Here is a 16,373-nt window from a genome sequence, read left to right as displayed (position 1 = left end):
TTCTTGGGTCTGCCTTTTCCTAGCTTTGCCTTAAGAAAGTTACCTAAGTACACAAATCCTCATTTTCCTCATCTCAAATACCAGTACTTGGCTTATAAATTGGTTGTGAGGACTAAATGACATGAGACATGTAAATGGTTTGGACAGGGCTTGGTGAGTAATTGGTGATTTATAATATTAGTCAATTTGCTGTCATTTTCACATAAATGTGGTATATTAACCTATAGTTTAAACTGACCATAAAAATAAAACTGTTTCTTCTTTCTTTCCCACCATTTCATTCACTAAGGTAATGGTCTCCACATTTTTGTGATCATGCAATCCTGTGTTTATGATAACCAAACCAAAAAAGTATAAATATATACATACATTCCTACACAAATATCTTTGTGTATCCGATTGCAAGGCACACACAAAAATAAACATTAAAAGATGAGAAAGATAAAATTAGGATTTTTAAAATTTTATAAATGTTGACGCCTTCATTCTATCATTCATGAATATACCAAGCCACTGAGATCCTAAGGACACAGTTCAGTTAGTGAAATGGATATAAATCTGCATTCTTTTTTTTTTTAACATTTATTTATTTTTGAGGCAGAGAGAGACAGAGCATGAACAGGGGAGGGTCAGAGAGAGAGGGAGACACAGAATCCGAAACAGGCTCCAGGCTCTGTGTGGTTAGCACAGAGCCTGATGTGGGGCTCGAACTCACGGACTGCGAGATCATGACCTGAGCTGAAGTCGCACGCTCAACCGACTGAGCCACCCAGGTGCCCCTAAATCTGCATTCTGAGTTACTTTCTTGATTTTTTGAAAATGTTTGTCTAACTTATTATTGTATATGATTCGATAGCCATAGTTTTGAGTCTTGCAATATAGTTGAAGAGCTTGTATCAGAACTAGAAGTTTCATATCTGCTTGTTTCTTGTTCTTATGATTGTGTTACTAGTATTTCCTTTAACATATATTTCTCTTGCGAGAAAAACTTAATTCAGTAGTTCTTTTCTGTGACGGTTGTTTTGATTACAACATGATGAAAAAAAGTATAAATCTACTTATCTAGTGATGTTAACTCTAATATATCATTGTGTGTTGGAAAGAAACAATAACAGCAAAATTGTCACTGCTGGGAATCCTACCATGTTCTAGACTGTACACCCTCCCAAGAATATCTCAAGTGCTATACACGCCATGCAACCATGTGGAGACACTGGTATTAAACCATGTATTCATATTAGCAAAGCTTAATTTCTCTATCTTCAAGCTTTATATAAAAGTTATGATACATAGTTCAACGATTACCTTCCTTCTCTGGTCATCTTGTAGTAGGGTATGAGAACAGTGCTTTGGAGATCCCTGCTCCACAGTACTGCCAGTTTAATTTTCTTCTGAGTAAATTTGATAATAGTCTTCCCCTGCAAGGAATATTTAATGACTTTTTATCATCCTGTGAATAAAATCCAAACTCTTTAGCCTTTTATTAAAGGGCTCGCTTGATTTGGCTGTAACCTGCCTTTCCAGTCTCATTCAGTACTGAACCTCATTTACTCTGTGTTCTTGCCAAACTAAACTGTGCCCTCCTCAAACACTGCTGCTTCTTTCCTTTCTGTCATAGGTCAGGTTTCCCAGGGGGGAACAAAAAAGACTCTGAGATGGGGATTTACCTGCAGGAAATTTACTAGGGCACACCGCTGGGAAAAACACATGGGAGGGAGTGAAGGAATCATAGTCAACTCCTCCTTCTGTCCCTTTCCATACAGTAGGGAGCTTTTGGGCCAGGATAGCCCCTCAGAGTTGGTCTGCATTGAGGCAAAAAGGCCAGGCCTTACACTGATGTGGACCAGTCACTGGAATGTGAGCTGTTTCCAGGAAGACTGAGCGCTGCAATGTCCACTACATATTCTTTCCATGTTTCTAGAATGTGCCCCCTGCCTGGAATCTCTTCCATGACCATCAATATTTGTTCAAATGTCTTTCCTAATCTATTAACTAGAGGTAGACCTGTCTTTTCCTTTAAAGCCTAACAGAATTTTGTGCAATTGCATTCATTTGTTTATTCATCCTATTTCTAAGTACTTACTGTGTGAATTAATTACACATTAGTTACTTTAAGTGTTCAGGTACTGAAAGGACTCATGGGATTCAAACAGTTTATACTCCTTGGACAGCTTTGTTACACGCAAATAGTACCAGAGAGCAACAACAGGGGAAAGATATGCATTGAATGGGGTCTGGACATCTCAGATGCAGCCTTCCTTGTTTTCCCACTGCTGGGTCACGCAGGATACTCCTTGTCTCCAAATTTTGAACCACCTCCAGCATGTATGTGAAACATCTTGCTATAGGAATCCTAAAATCTGCTGGTGGTCAGATTCTCTTATAGCGAGCTGGCTACAATAAGCACATTCCAGTTACATGGGTGGCGTCGGCTGGCTGAGAACACTGTACTCCACTAAAACCAGTTATTATTAAATGCAATTATTATTAAATTATTAGTAGTAAATCCAATTCTTAAAACCAATGATTATTACTAGTTATTAGTAGTGACAGGCTGGTGACAGGCTGATATATTCTGACCTCAAAATGACTCATAGACCCATAGTTATAAAATATTATTTATCTTTAGTTAATAGAGTCAGTCATCATTATTCGTGGACCTGTGTTTTCAAATTTGCCTATTCACTAAAATTTATTTGTAACCCCAAAGTCAATACTCACAGGTACGCAGCCATTCACAGAGCAGCAAACACTTTGCGTCTTCCTATAAGCATAGTTTCCAGCTGAGGTTATACAAGGGTATCTTCTCCCTCCTTGTCTCAGCTGTCACACTGAAATGAATGGAGGACAGAAATGATAGACATAGTGCTGTGTGGTGCAAGAAGCTCCAGTGTTGGGGCCAGATGAAGGGGCTTTGAATCTCAACTCTGGCACCTGTTAGTGGAATGGCCTCAGACAAGTCACTTAACATTTTTGAACCCTGTTTTCTCTTTTGTAAAATAAAATAGAATCTACTAGGATGAACTGTTTTTAGGGTTGAAGATTATAATTTACAACTATGTGAATGATTTATAAATATTTAATTTGAAATTGAGATTATGATTTATAACTATGTGAGTAATTTATAGCTATTTCCCTAGGAGCATGGATCCATGTTTCTTAACTTGACGTTTGCAGTGACTTTATGGAACATAACTACAGTGAATAACAACAATCAATTGTATAGCATTGAGCAGACTCCACACCACTCTGGTGATAAGCATTCATTCAGTCCATATGAGCTGAGGTTTTACCCATGTCTGCATTATATAAAGGATTGTCAACATAGAGTTTATGATGGATATGAAGATACTATTTAAAAACAACAAAATCCTTGCCCTTGAATAAGAAATTCAGTAGCGGGAGGAGGGGAGAGTTGGGTTCAACAATAAAACAAATTAAAAACAGAGCAAGGTAGAAAATAAATAGGTCATATTTTTAAAAAAGACATATAAGACTATGTAAAGTTATCAATCAGAAACTTTTTGCTGGGTTCCATATCCCCATTCATTGTGTTGCACACATGTCACATTCCAACCTACATTAGAGTCATTTTTTTTAATGTGACTTATTCCTTTACACTATTATAGCTACTTGGGAGCAAAGATGCAATTGTACTTGTCTTTAAATTCTCATAACATTTAGCACAATAGCTTATATATTACAGATACACAATAAATGTTTATTGAATGAGTGGAAGATTGGATGAATGATTATCTAATGTTTAAAGAAGTTCTCTCTATTCTCTCCAGTGTCATCTCTTTGATCTGGGTTACTCAGGAACAAACTAGTTCCACCAGTTATGATGAATTAATGCAAGTGAGATAATATATTTCCATTTATGATGCCTTTTAAAATGTTATTTAAAATGTTATTTATTTTAAAATGTTATAATTCAGTGGAATTACTCATACTTTAACCCAAAGGGAAGAATTTTTTGAGCTAGTGTCTGCACTAACTGCAAAGTCCAATGGAGCTAGTCCTATATGAATTAATAGACTCATCTACTTGCCTGGCCTGCTGAATAAGGCTTGCTGATCTTATTATTTTAACATATTTATTATAAAAGATTTCAAACACATAGAAAAATACAGAGAATTGCATAACAAAGATGTATAGGTGTGTGTGTATGTATCACCTAATGCTATCAAATGTTAGATTTGTAAAACTTATTGTAGTCAATTAATTATAGTCTTTTAAGACCTCACCACAGGTTATCAATCTTAATGCCAATTAATTAATTAATAATGTTAATTATTAACCATTAGACTAATTTCATATGCTTTCCTCCTTACCCAGGGATGACAAATATTCTGTTACTACATATTTATGTAATCTGTGAATAATATATAGCTTTGCTCTGCATATTTTATAATTTATTTGAATAACACTTTACTTTGTCTCATCTGCAATTTGCTTGTTTAAAACTTCTGAGATTTATCTAAGTTGACATATTTAGGTCCAGGTCCTTTATTTCACTGATGTATAGAATTCTAATTTATGCATATATCATAATTCATTTATCAATATCTATTAATGGACATTTAGGCTATTAGGCTACAAGGTTGTAATTTTTTTTGTTACCCATTATTATTTTAGCATAATCTTAGGTAAACACATATGAATAACTGATCACTGCAATAGATGTAAAAAAAAAGTTAAAAAGAGTAAAATAGAAGAAATCTAGCAAAATAAAATCGAAATTTCCAATAAGAACAGGGTAATCCATTTAAATTTCTGTTCCTATGAAATTGTCAAAGTATTTACCTAGACTCTGTCCTTCTGGAGGAACATAAAACACTTTTACAATTCAATTTTAAGTGCACTAGGATCAATTTTTTAAAAAGTGTTAATTGTGAAGTGAGAGTGTTATCAGGTGCAGTGATCAAGAGGGCAGCTTTTAAATCAGATTCCACTGGGCTCCTGGATCTGCTATTGATTAGCTGAGAGACTTCGGTCAGGGTATTTAACCTCTTGAAGTCTCAGTCCCTCTGAGTAAAAAGGGGATAACTGTTGAACTTATGTTATAGGGTTATTGTAAATGAGATGTAAATGCATAAAAGCTAAGGGTTTGGCATATATAAAAGCTAAGAAAGCACCAATAGATAGGAAAAAAAGTCTGCCAAGAAATTTGAGAGTCTTTATATTTAGTAATCTATACATGTATGTGCACACACACACAGACTAATTTACACACATATTTAAAATTTCATTAACTTAAGTAAGCCATATTTTTAGGTTAGACTTGGACAACTGTTATTAATATAACACCAACTTCTAAAAAATCTTTGGGGTCAATACCATAATTCTCCATACAGGTAAGCCCTTGTAAAATGGGACTTTTTTGTAACCTCAGTAACAAAATGTTATTAGAATTTGAAAATTTACCCTGGTGTACAGAAATCTAATCCTTCACAACTTGTGTTAAAGTATCACATCAGTGGTAAACAGGACCCCCTTTATTTTTAACACAGTTAAGGGCTTGTGAATACAAAAATGAGTGTTCTTTGTTAATAATGAAATAATTACTTTATAATATTAATAAGGTACCAAGTGTATAAAGAAGAACTTTTGGAAATCACTGTACTTGGAAATAAGGCTGAATACAAAATGGTGATGGAGATTTTTAACGTGCCACCCAGTTTCTGTATTTTGGGTGTCGATATGGTGCTTTTTATTTGGGATTTTTCTTGTTTCTTGAGATAGGCCTGGATTGCAATGTATTTTCCTCTCAGGACTGCCTTCGCTGCATCCCAAAGCATTTGGATTGTTGTATTTTCATTTTCATTTGTTTCCATGTGTTTTTTAATTTCTTCCCTAATTGTCTGGTTGACCCATTCATTCTTTAGTAGGATGTTCTTTAACCTCCATGCTTTTGGAGGTTTCCAGACTTTTTCCCATGGTTGATTTCAAGCTTCATTGCATTGTGATCTGAAAGTGTGCATGGTATGATCTCAATTTTTTTATACTTATTAAGGGTTGTTTTGTGACCCATTATGTGATCTATCTTGGAGAATGTTCCATGTGCACTCGAGAAGAAAGTATATTCTTTGCTTTGGGATACAGAGTTCTAAATATATCTGTCAAGTCCATCTGATCCAATGTATCATTCAGGGCCCTTGTTTCTTTATTGACTCTCTGTCTAGATGATCTATCCATTGTTGTAAGTGGAGTGTTAAAGTCCCCTGCAATTACCACATTCTTATCAATAAGGTTGCTTATGTTTGTGATTAATTGTTTTATATATTTGGGTGCTTCTGAATTTGGTGCATAGACATTTATAATTGTTAGCTCTTCCTGATGGATAGACCCTGTAATTATTATATAATGCTCTTCTTCATCTCTTGTTACAACCTTTAATTTAAAGTCTAGTTTGTCTGATATAAGTATGGCTACTCCAGTTTTCTTTTGACTTCCTATAGCATGATAGATAGTTCTCCATCCCTTCACTTGCAATCTGAAGGTGTCCTCAGGTCTAAAATGGGTCTCTTGTAGACAGCAAATAGATGGGTCTTGTTTTTTTTATCCATTCTGATACTTTGTGTCTTTTGGTTGGAACATTTAGTCCATTTGCATTCAGTGTTATTATTGAAAGATATGGGTTTAGAGTCATTATGTTATCTATAGATTTCATGCTTGTAGTGGTGTCTCTGGTCCTTTGTGGTCCTTGCAACATTTCATTCACAGAGTCCCCCTTAGGATCTATTGTAGGGCTCATTTAGTGGTGATGAATTCCTTCAGTTTTTGTTTGTTTGAGAAAACCTTTATTTCTCCTTCTATTTTGAGTGACAGACTTGCTGGGGAAAAGATTCTTGGCTGCATATTTTTCCTGCTCATCACATTGAAGATTTCCTCCCATTCCTTTCTGGCTTGCCAAGTTTCAGTAGATAGGTCTACTACTACCCTTATGTATCTACCTTTGTATGTTAAGGCCCATTTATCCCTTGCTGCTTTCAGAATTCTGTCTTTATCCTTGTATTTTGCCAGTTTCACTATGTTATATTGTGCAGAAGATCAATTCAAGTTATGCCTGAAGGGAGTTCTCTGCCTCTTGGATTTCAATGCCTGTTTCCTTCCACAGATCAGGGAAGTTCTCAGCTATGATTTGTTCAAGTACACCTTCAGCCCCTTTCTCTCTCTCTTCTTCTTCTGGTATACCTGTGATATGGATATTGTTCCATTTGATTGCATCACTTAACTTTCTTTAATTCTCTTCTCATACTCCTGGATTTTGTTTTCTCTCTCTTTTTCTTAGCTTCCTCTTTTTCCATAATTTTTTAAAACAATTTTTCTTTAATGTTTATTTTTTAGAGAGAGAGAGGGGGGTGGGCAGATTGTGAGTAGGGGAGAGGCAGAGAGGGAGGGAGACATGGAATCTGAAGCAGGCTCCAGGCTCTGAGCTGTCAGCACAGAGCCCAATGCCTGAATTGGCTCAAACTCACAAACTCACAAACTACAAGATCATGACCTGAGCCGAAGTCAAACACTTAACCCACCGAGCCACCCAGACGCTCCCATAATCTTATCTTGTAATTCACCTATTCTCTCCTCTGCCTCTTCAGTCCACACTGTGGCAGCCTGCATTTTACTTTGCACGTCATTTATAGCATTTTTAAATTCATCATGACTATTTTTTAGTCCCTTGATCTCTGTAGCAATAGATTCCCTACTGTCCTCTCTATGCTGTTTTCAAGCCCAGCAATTAATTTTATGACTATTATTCTAAATTCTTGTTCAGTTATATTGCTTAAATCGGTTTTGATCAATTTGTTAGCTGTCGCTACTTCCTGGAATTTCTTTTGAAGAGAATTCTTCCATTTCGTCATTTTGGCTAGCTTTCTGTCCCTTATGTGTCTTAAAAGCTTGTTGTGTGCTCTGCACCTGCGAGCACTGCTCTGTTAAAGGAGGGTCATACACTGTACTGTCCAGGGCCTGGCCCTTCAGGAGGTGTTTTTCTGGAGATTGTTACTTGCTCTCTGTTGTTGTGACTTTGGTTATTTTATTACCCTACTCGTAGTGATATTTTGGACCCTCCACCAGGTATACTTTGATTTGTTCCTTGGAGGAGCCCTGTGTGGCAGGGCAAATTTTCTTTACCAAATATTTCCTTGTCTCATCTTCCTGTGATCTGCCTTCTTACCTTTTGAAGCGCCCACACCCCCTCTCCCTTTCCTTAGCTCAGGATGGCATATAAGGCTCAATTGCTTGCTGTCTTTTTGGAGTCTCATATCTTTGTGGGGCTCCTGGACGTAATTACAATGGCTTTTCTACCATTAACTTGACTGACTGTTGTGTTTCATCTGTTGATACGGTGCTTTTTACCACCAAATGTGACTAGGAGAGACTCAGCCATGCTGTGGCTCACCACGATTCTGCACAAAAATAAACACTGTGTACTCTTAATAGAAATGGGTTCGTGTAGCTAAATCTTCAGTATGTGCTCGAGTTTTGAGACAGGAATGGGATGGGTCTAAGCCTGCCTTTTGTATGTTAATGAGCTTTCACAGCAAAGGTTTATGAATTAACACAGACGGAAGTACTCTTGAAGAAAGACATTTATCTCCTTATTGCCTTCTGTGATGGATTGTTCAGAGCTAAAGGAACACCAGGCCTGAACCAAATCTCCCACTGCCCTATATAGTTTGTACAATCTCCTTTTCGGTAACACAAAGTCAGGGCAGTCTCACTGCCAGACCAGCACTTCTTTGGGAATTTTCTCATAATATGACAGGATAGAACCATTTGTAATACAAATCAACACTATTATTTTCAAAGTAAGCACTTGAAAAGGTTGCTTGAATAAGAAAAGATGAATTTGCGGAGTTGTATGCTATCTTGCAGTTAAAGTAAGATTATGCTGTGAATTGCACTGCACTGAGTGTTACATTTTATCCTGATGTGTTTTAGGTTGAATTGGGTAAACAGTGTTAGATGTTCTGTTAGTGTTAATATGCAAGATGTGGTGATTAAGTATGATTGTTTCACAGAACTACTACACTTTATTTTTTATTGTTCCTTTGATCTCTGATAGGTAGTGAAAACAAAACTTGTAACTTACAATACATTGATGCAGAAATTAATTTTCACGTTGAGAATTTACTGATTTTTAAAATATTATAGCTAGATTGTAAAAAAAAAAACTAAAAACACTTTAGTCCTCAAAAAGATGCCAATTTCTGTTTCTTTTTCAAATTTGTCTGAAGCCATTTTATCTTTAAAATTTTTGAAACTTAATTTAAGGTGAGGGACCTATACCCAATGATTTGGTGCAAACTTTTGAGAAACATCAAGGAGGTTGATCTTATAAGGTAGTTGCACTTAAATGATCACAGTTGAACTAGTGTTAGTTTTCTTGCTCTAACATTTACTTTGTTTTTTCTATGTAGCATAATATTGGGGACCACCTTTTTGTTTGTTTGCTCTTAAATATATATAGTCACTCTTATAGTTTGTTTACATTCCACTAATTCCCTACCAATAATTTTCAAAAGGTTTTCTGCTATTTAATTCTAATTTTTAGTGTGTTTGCTGATTACTTCTGTAGTTCCTTGATGTGATTGAAGACCATCAATAAAGGGGAAATTTTACATATAGCCTTTAGTATTTTTTTAAAAAAGTATACTGTGAAATGCTCCTGAAATCGCATATTTTGAAAAGGCCCACTTCCACTTAAATGTGTGTAAGTCAGCAGGCAAGTTTTTCAAGAATCTAATAATCAGTTATTTCCCCTTTCACCTCACATCAAACCATAATTTTCCTATGGTAGTATTTAACTTAACTGACTCTAGCAGCTATTTATGTATTTCTGTAGCTTGTAAAACATCTAGTTATTGCTCTATTTCAGCTTGTTCATCCTAATGATTTATTTTCATTTTCTTTAGGATGCAGATCTGCTGCTAACTGGATTTGATTTGTAAGAGGGCAATCTACAGTCAATGGCCACTCTTGTCACATTGCTACTATGGAAAACAGAATGGTCAATAGGATATGGTCTGATAAATAGTGATGATTGAAGATGCTACTTCAATACATGTGAAATCAATGGGAGATACTGGATGCATAAAGAGCTTTCTGAGCTTTTCTTGACAAGCTTGCCTTGAAGAAGTTGGAGGTGTGTTCTACCATTATCCAGTCTTTCTAAAGCGGATACAAATACCTTTGCCTCACTGTAACCAGACAACTACACAACTAATGTGGGACCATGGCACTGCCCAGATGCATGTGGCCAAATTATGTGTGGAGAGCAGTAATGGCATGCTTGGTACACAGGGGATTGGGTGCCTCATTGACTCTCTGTGTGTTGGGATGTTTACTTCAGGCTGCCCATGTGCTTTCACAAAAATTGGATGATGCAGACCCACTGGTCACTACCAACTTCGGCAAGATAAGAGGGATGAAGAAAGAACTCAATAATGAAATTTTGGGGCCTGTTATTCAGTTTCTTGGGGTTCCATATGCAGCCCCACCAACAGGGGAACATCGTTTTCAGCCTCCAGAACCACCATCTCCCTGGTCAGATATCAGGAATGCAACTCAGTTTGCTCCTGTGTGTCCCCAGAATATCATTGATGGCAGATTGCCAGAAGTCATGCTTCCTGTGTGGTTTACTAATAACTTGGATGTGGTTTCGTCATATGTGCAAGACCAGAGTGAAGACTGCCTATATTTAAACATATACGTTCCGACTGAGGATGGTGAGTTTACTGCAGGAAAAACAGGGAGATAAATTTATATTTTCTTTTCTATTCTAAGTTCTAACAATATTGATTCATGTGTACTGGTAGCATGCATGGCTTTTCCTGTTAGCATGTAGACATATTTTACATGCTTGCATGCTGCTCTTTTTGTTTATGTGTGTTAATGTTTCTGTTCTTATTTTTTCCTGTGCCTACTCATTTTCTTTCCTCCACAGCACGTATATTTAGGTAGAAATGGGTTCCTAATTTCCATTTCCTACCGAATGACTTCTGAGAAGATGCATCAACATTTCTCCATTGCATGTGCAGGCTCAACGAATTGGGGATCTTTCGCACTCAGTAAATGCAGGAGCGTATTAAGTTAGATAGTGGTGTTGCATGTTCCGGCGGTCTGTGATGGAGCGCCATGTTATTTTCTAGTCTTCTATTCATTTTTCAGTAAAAAGAATATCCAAGGAATGTGCCAGAAAACCCGGCAAGAAAATATGTAGAAAAGGAGGTATGTATAAAAGTGGAAATAAAAAATGGGGGAAAAAGCTTACAGAGGAAGAAGATATTCTCCCTAAGGATGATTTGCTGAGCTGAGAAGTAAATGGCTAGGTGATATTTGGAATTTAATGAAGGCATGTCAAGGAATAGAAAGATGATTAAGGAGAACTGTAGTTGAGTGGATAATATTGACAAAGCTCATTGGTGGTGCCTGATGTTTTGGTGCTGGTAGCATCAATAGGAGTTGAATCTCTGCTTTGAGTTTGTGTTCAGAGGACAAGATATGTTTAGGCTATGACATTGCCTGCAAGGAACACAAATGATGCTGCCTTACCAACTGGTCGACTTTATCTCTGAACCCTGTTCTACAGATACAGATTTCTGTTCCTCTTAACACTGGTGAGCTCTGTCACACACCTAGTTTTTTGTTTGTTTATTCTCAGCTACTTCTGAAAGCCCTGTGAACTTTCTCAGATAAGGGTAAATTTGCCGTAACTGTCTGGTAGTCACCATTATTCAGTCATGGTATTTTTTCCCAGATAGTCTATATTTTCAGTTACTCTTCCAGAAAAGAATGAGATTTTACAGATTTTTATACTAAATATTTACAGTCTTAAAATTACTTTAACATTTTTGTATTTATGTTAAACAATTTAACACATAGGGAAGAACATGATTCAGAAGCTACAATTAAATCAACCTTCAAATCATCCTCTAGCCAGATTGAGCACATGTACACACTGACAGCTGCAAGCTTGCATCTGAATGTAGCTTGTCCACACTCCATTTTTATATAACATCCAGTAAATCACTCATAGGAGAGTATGATTTTTTATGGCAGTAAATCATCTAAGTGTTATTTTGACCTTATTCGTAACTTTGTAGACTTTCCAATCTTCATGCAGAAGTCATATTAACATTCCAGTGCTGTACATTCTGTCTCCCTATGCACTTCTAATCTGGCTGGACCAAGTTAGATTTCATTACAACATCCCGGTGGGGCAGGGAGTGTCTAAACTGTTCTGTTTTACGAGGATTGCATTGTATGGAAGAAGTTTCATATAACAAAATTCTCAACTGCTGACCAGAGTGTTCGCATTCAATTGAGTTTTGGTTTGGTTTTTATTTCTTTGGTCATACTAGTAGAATGGGATTTAACCTCTATTTTATTATTGATGCCATGATTTGGGTTAAAAGCACAGTATACTTGAGAAAAGCACAGATACAGACACAGCAAAGGTGTTCTGAATGACCAAAACAAAGTCTCTTGTTTTTCCCCAAATGAGAAAAACTGCAGTAATTTACATACCTTCAACTAATGTACAATACTGCAGTGGTTATTATTATGCAGCTTGTCAAGCACGTGTAATTAACTAAGTGACTTTCACCTCCTATCACAAAGATGTTGATTCACAAAGTCATAAATAAAGATGCTATTAAAGAATGCATAAATAGAGCATAATACATGAAAATATGTACAATCAAGAAAATGATAAAATACCAAAAAGGTAAGCTAGTAAGTGAGAAAGTGACCTTTCCTCTCATATAACTTCAGGGGGGAATGAATTCATTAGAAAATTCTTCTTCATCATTCTTTAGATGGTCGGTTCCATCGGCTGTATGAGAGAGTTGGCAAAGAGGTGTGTAAGGCTGTGCTATTTACTTTGGCAACTTTGAACTCATTTATAATTAGCCTGAGGACAAAATCTGTAGATACCTCCTTCAGTCTGTGTGGTTTAGAGTCCAAATCTATTGTGCTTTTATGTTAAGCAGTTCAAACAATTATTTTGCTTTGGTATTTAATATATCTTATTATTAATACATAAATTTTGATCATTCATTGGCTGTTTGTATATTACTCCAAAGTCTAAATAACAAAGATTTTAAATGTAGCTTTCTATATAGATAGCTTTTCTTAAAATAAATAAAACTAAATTTTAGAGCTTGACTTTAAGCAGAGGAGTAGAATTCTTTTTTCCAAACTTTTAACTTTTTTCCTTCTCTATCATGGAAGGTCTCTTTTGGTCACTTCATGAAATCATAGTATTCTGGTTTAAGAAGATATTAGTCATTTATAATATCTATCTATCTATGCCAATATTTATCTCATATGGACTCTAAGTCTTCAACAGAATTCTAGATGTTTATAAATGATGATTCAGGAAGTATAGGAATAGGTGTGCTGCATTTTATAGGTGATAAGATATTTTGGTTTGTTATTATTTATCTTTTTAAAAAAATTGTGTGTAGTCATCTTCCAAGGCGGGTGAACCCCCATCCCTGTGCCAAGTACATTATAATCCGTGCATACTGTATTCATCCAAAACTATTTCTTAATTGCTTAAGTCAGCACTATGCAAAGGAGTCAGTAATGAATGAAACGAAGATCTTTCTTCTCATAGAACTTACTGCATTCAAGTAAATATACAAAGAACAAAGCATTTTCTCCACTTTAGTCTGCATAACAGGATCTTTTACTTTGTCTAAGAGATCCCTTGCTATAGTTTTTAAATAGAGCTTTTGTAATATTATCCTGTTCAGTTGAAGGGGGAAAAACATTTTACCAATAAGCTCCCACTCATTTAAAACAGGTCCTAGTTGCACTTTTCAATCTATCTTTTTATATTTCCCATGATAGTTTCAGCCATATGTTAATTACTCCTTAGATATTTCTTCAGGGTTTTATCCTTGCAAAGTGAAACATGGGGGCTTAAAATGGGATGGCTGTCAACACTTGGCCAAATGGGCAGATAATGTGTGACAGAAACTGGAATTTGGATGTAGAGGACAGATGTAATTTATCACCAACAAATTTATGAGAAAAGATACTGCTATCCTTATTATATAAATAAGAAAGTAGGTTCTGAGGTTAAGTGTTCTGACCCAATTTCTATTGCCAGTAAGTGATAGGTTTGTCTCTAGTTCTTGCTTCTATTAGATGCATTTCCATCGTGTTAAATTACCTCTTCTAGAGATTTCTTGTTTGATTTTAAGTTTATTTGTTTATTTTGAGAGAGAAAGAAAGAGAGCAAGCAGGGGAGGGTCAGAGAGAGAGAGGGAGAGAGAGAATCTCGAGCAGGTTCCATGTAGTCGCAGAGCCAGATGTGGGGCTCCATCTTACGGTTCTTGAGATCAAGACTGGAGCTGAAATCAAGAGTCGGATGTCTAACCTACTAAGTCACCTAGGCACCCCTCCTCTAGAGATTTCTATAGCTTTGGTAATATATCGTATCTCTCTACCTTATTGATCTTCCTTTCCTTTTTTTCCTTTCAAAAATGTCATGAATTCTTTTTATTCTACCTGTTGACTCTATTTTAGGTAAATTTCATGCTCCCATTAATTGAATTGGGTCAAGACAATGATAGCAACTGATTTCCAGAAAACATGCTAGTAACCATTGTAGTTACTCGGATCTTCAGTGCTACACATAATTTTATTACTGTCTAGGCCAAAATCTCAGCATATTTCTCCTGGCTACTATCAGGAGTAGCTTTAATTTGCTTATGTTTCATTTTGTTTCTTTAGTTTGCTGTCTTGTGAGAGTTGCCAACAAACAGAAGAGTGGTCAAATATTAGGCAGTAAACATGAGAAGGAGGAACAAGGGACCCAGAGAATCCACAAACAAATTGATTGGCTATTGGATACCCTAGAGTTGTGTAGCTTTGCATTTCTCCAGCACTTTGACTGTTATTTGCATAGCTCTTCTGAGATGAATACAGAATTGATTTTCCTTTCTGCAGTGGTGAGAAATTGTTAACCTAATTTTCTCATTTACCTCAATTTTTAATGTACAGAAAATTAGAATCTTAATAGACAATTCTTGCATAATTGTTTACTCCTTGAGCATTTTATTCCTGATTTTCATAAGTATTTTACTTGTGCATTCTCCGTTTAGTAGTCATTACCTGAGATAACATTGAATTCATTCAAGAGTCTTTTCCACACATTTAGGGTCTATCTGGTTCTTTGTTGTACATAGAGACTGAATTTTCCCTAATTAAATATGTATAACACTACTCCTTTCATTGTTAATGTGTTTAAAAGGAGATTATATTCCAGAATGCTCTCCTTCTTGCCTCATATATTTTTAACAAATTTATTCATCTAACAAATATTTATTGAGTCCTTACTCTGTGCCAATTAGAGTACTGTTCTAAGACATCAGTGAAAAAATAAAAAAAAATAAAAATAAAATAAAAAAATCCTTGACCTCCTGGAGCTTACATCTAGTGTGTGGAGACAAATTATAGACAATAAACACAATTAACAGTTAAAGTTAAAAGGTGTAAGAAGATGAGAAATCAACAGAATATGGAGGATCAGGAGTGCTGATGTGATGGATGAAGGTAATTTTAAATGAGATACTTAGCATAGCCCTCATTCCAGCAAAGACCTGAAGGAGATGAAGTGGTTATCTGGGGAGGTGAAGTGGATATTCGGAGAAAGAGGAGAGTAAAGAGCTAGTACAAAGGCATTAAGGTGACAGGTTGTGTTGTGTAGTTAAGGAACAATTATGACTATTGTATATATGGAAGGGGAGAGAGAGAGAGGCAATGAGATTCAGAATGATCCAACTTTTTATTAAAGAGGTAATGCCAGCACAGCAAATGAAACTATGAACAAAATTAAAAGGTAACTTACTGAGTGGGGAAAAATACTTGCAGATGATATATCTGATAAAGGGTTAATATTCAAAATATATAAAGAGCTTATGCAACTCAACACCAAAACAAAAGCCCCACAAATAATACAATTTAAAAGTGGCAAAGGACCTGGATAGACATTTTTCCAAAGAAGAGATACAGATGGCCAGCAGACATGTGAAAAAATGCTCAACATCACCAATCATCAGGGAAATGCAAATCAAAACCACAACAAGGTATGATCTTATACCTGTCAGAGTGGCTAATATCAAAAAGACAAAAAAAGACGAGTGTTGGCAAGAATGTAGAGAAAAAGGAACCCTTGTGCACTGTTGGTGGGGATGCAAATTGGCATAGCTATTGTGGAGAACAGTATGAAGTTTCCTCAAAAAATTTCAAAGAAAACTACCATACAATCCAGTAATTCCACTACTGGGTGTTTACCCAAAGGAAACAAAACCACTAATGCAAAAAGATACATAACGCCTATGTTTGTTTTAACA

At 35.9% G+C, this 16,373-nt stretch overlaps 1 protein-coding gene across 9 annotated transcripts in view; it reads left to right on the top strand.

The window, feature by feature from the left end:
- Positions 1-16,373, top strand: part of NLGN1 (neuroligin 1) — an 824,073-nt gene that overhangs the window by 164,971 nt on the left and 642,729 nt on the right. For 5 of the 9 annotated variants that reach the window (XM_027061411.2, XM_027061412.2, XM_027061415.2 and 2 more), the window contains exons 2-3: positions 9,921-10,733; positions 11,176-11,235. In XM_027061411.2, coding sequence (XP_026917212.1) covers positions 10,241-10,733; positions 11,176-11,235 — 553 coding nt within the window. In that variant the 5' untranslated portion in view covers positions 9,921-10,240. The remainder of the gene's footprint in view (positions 1-9,920; positions 10,734-11,175; positions 11,236-16,373) is intronic. The other 4 variants (XM_027061418.2, XM_027061416.2, XM_027061420.2 and 1 more) reach the window with 1 other exon arrangement.

The sequence above is a fragment of the Acinonyx jubatus genome, chromosome C2 (genome assembly GCF_027475565.1).
Source record: "Acinonyx jubatus isolate Ajub_Pintada_27869175 chromosome C2, VMU_Ajub_asm_v1.0, whole genome shotgun sequence".
Lineage (NCBI taxonomy): Eukaryota > Metazoa > Chordata > Mammalia > Carnivora > Felidae > Acinonyx > Acinonyx jubatus.
The sequence above is the reverse complement of the archived record's forward strand: the minus strand, read 5'-3'. Positions and strand labels throughout refer to the sequence as shown.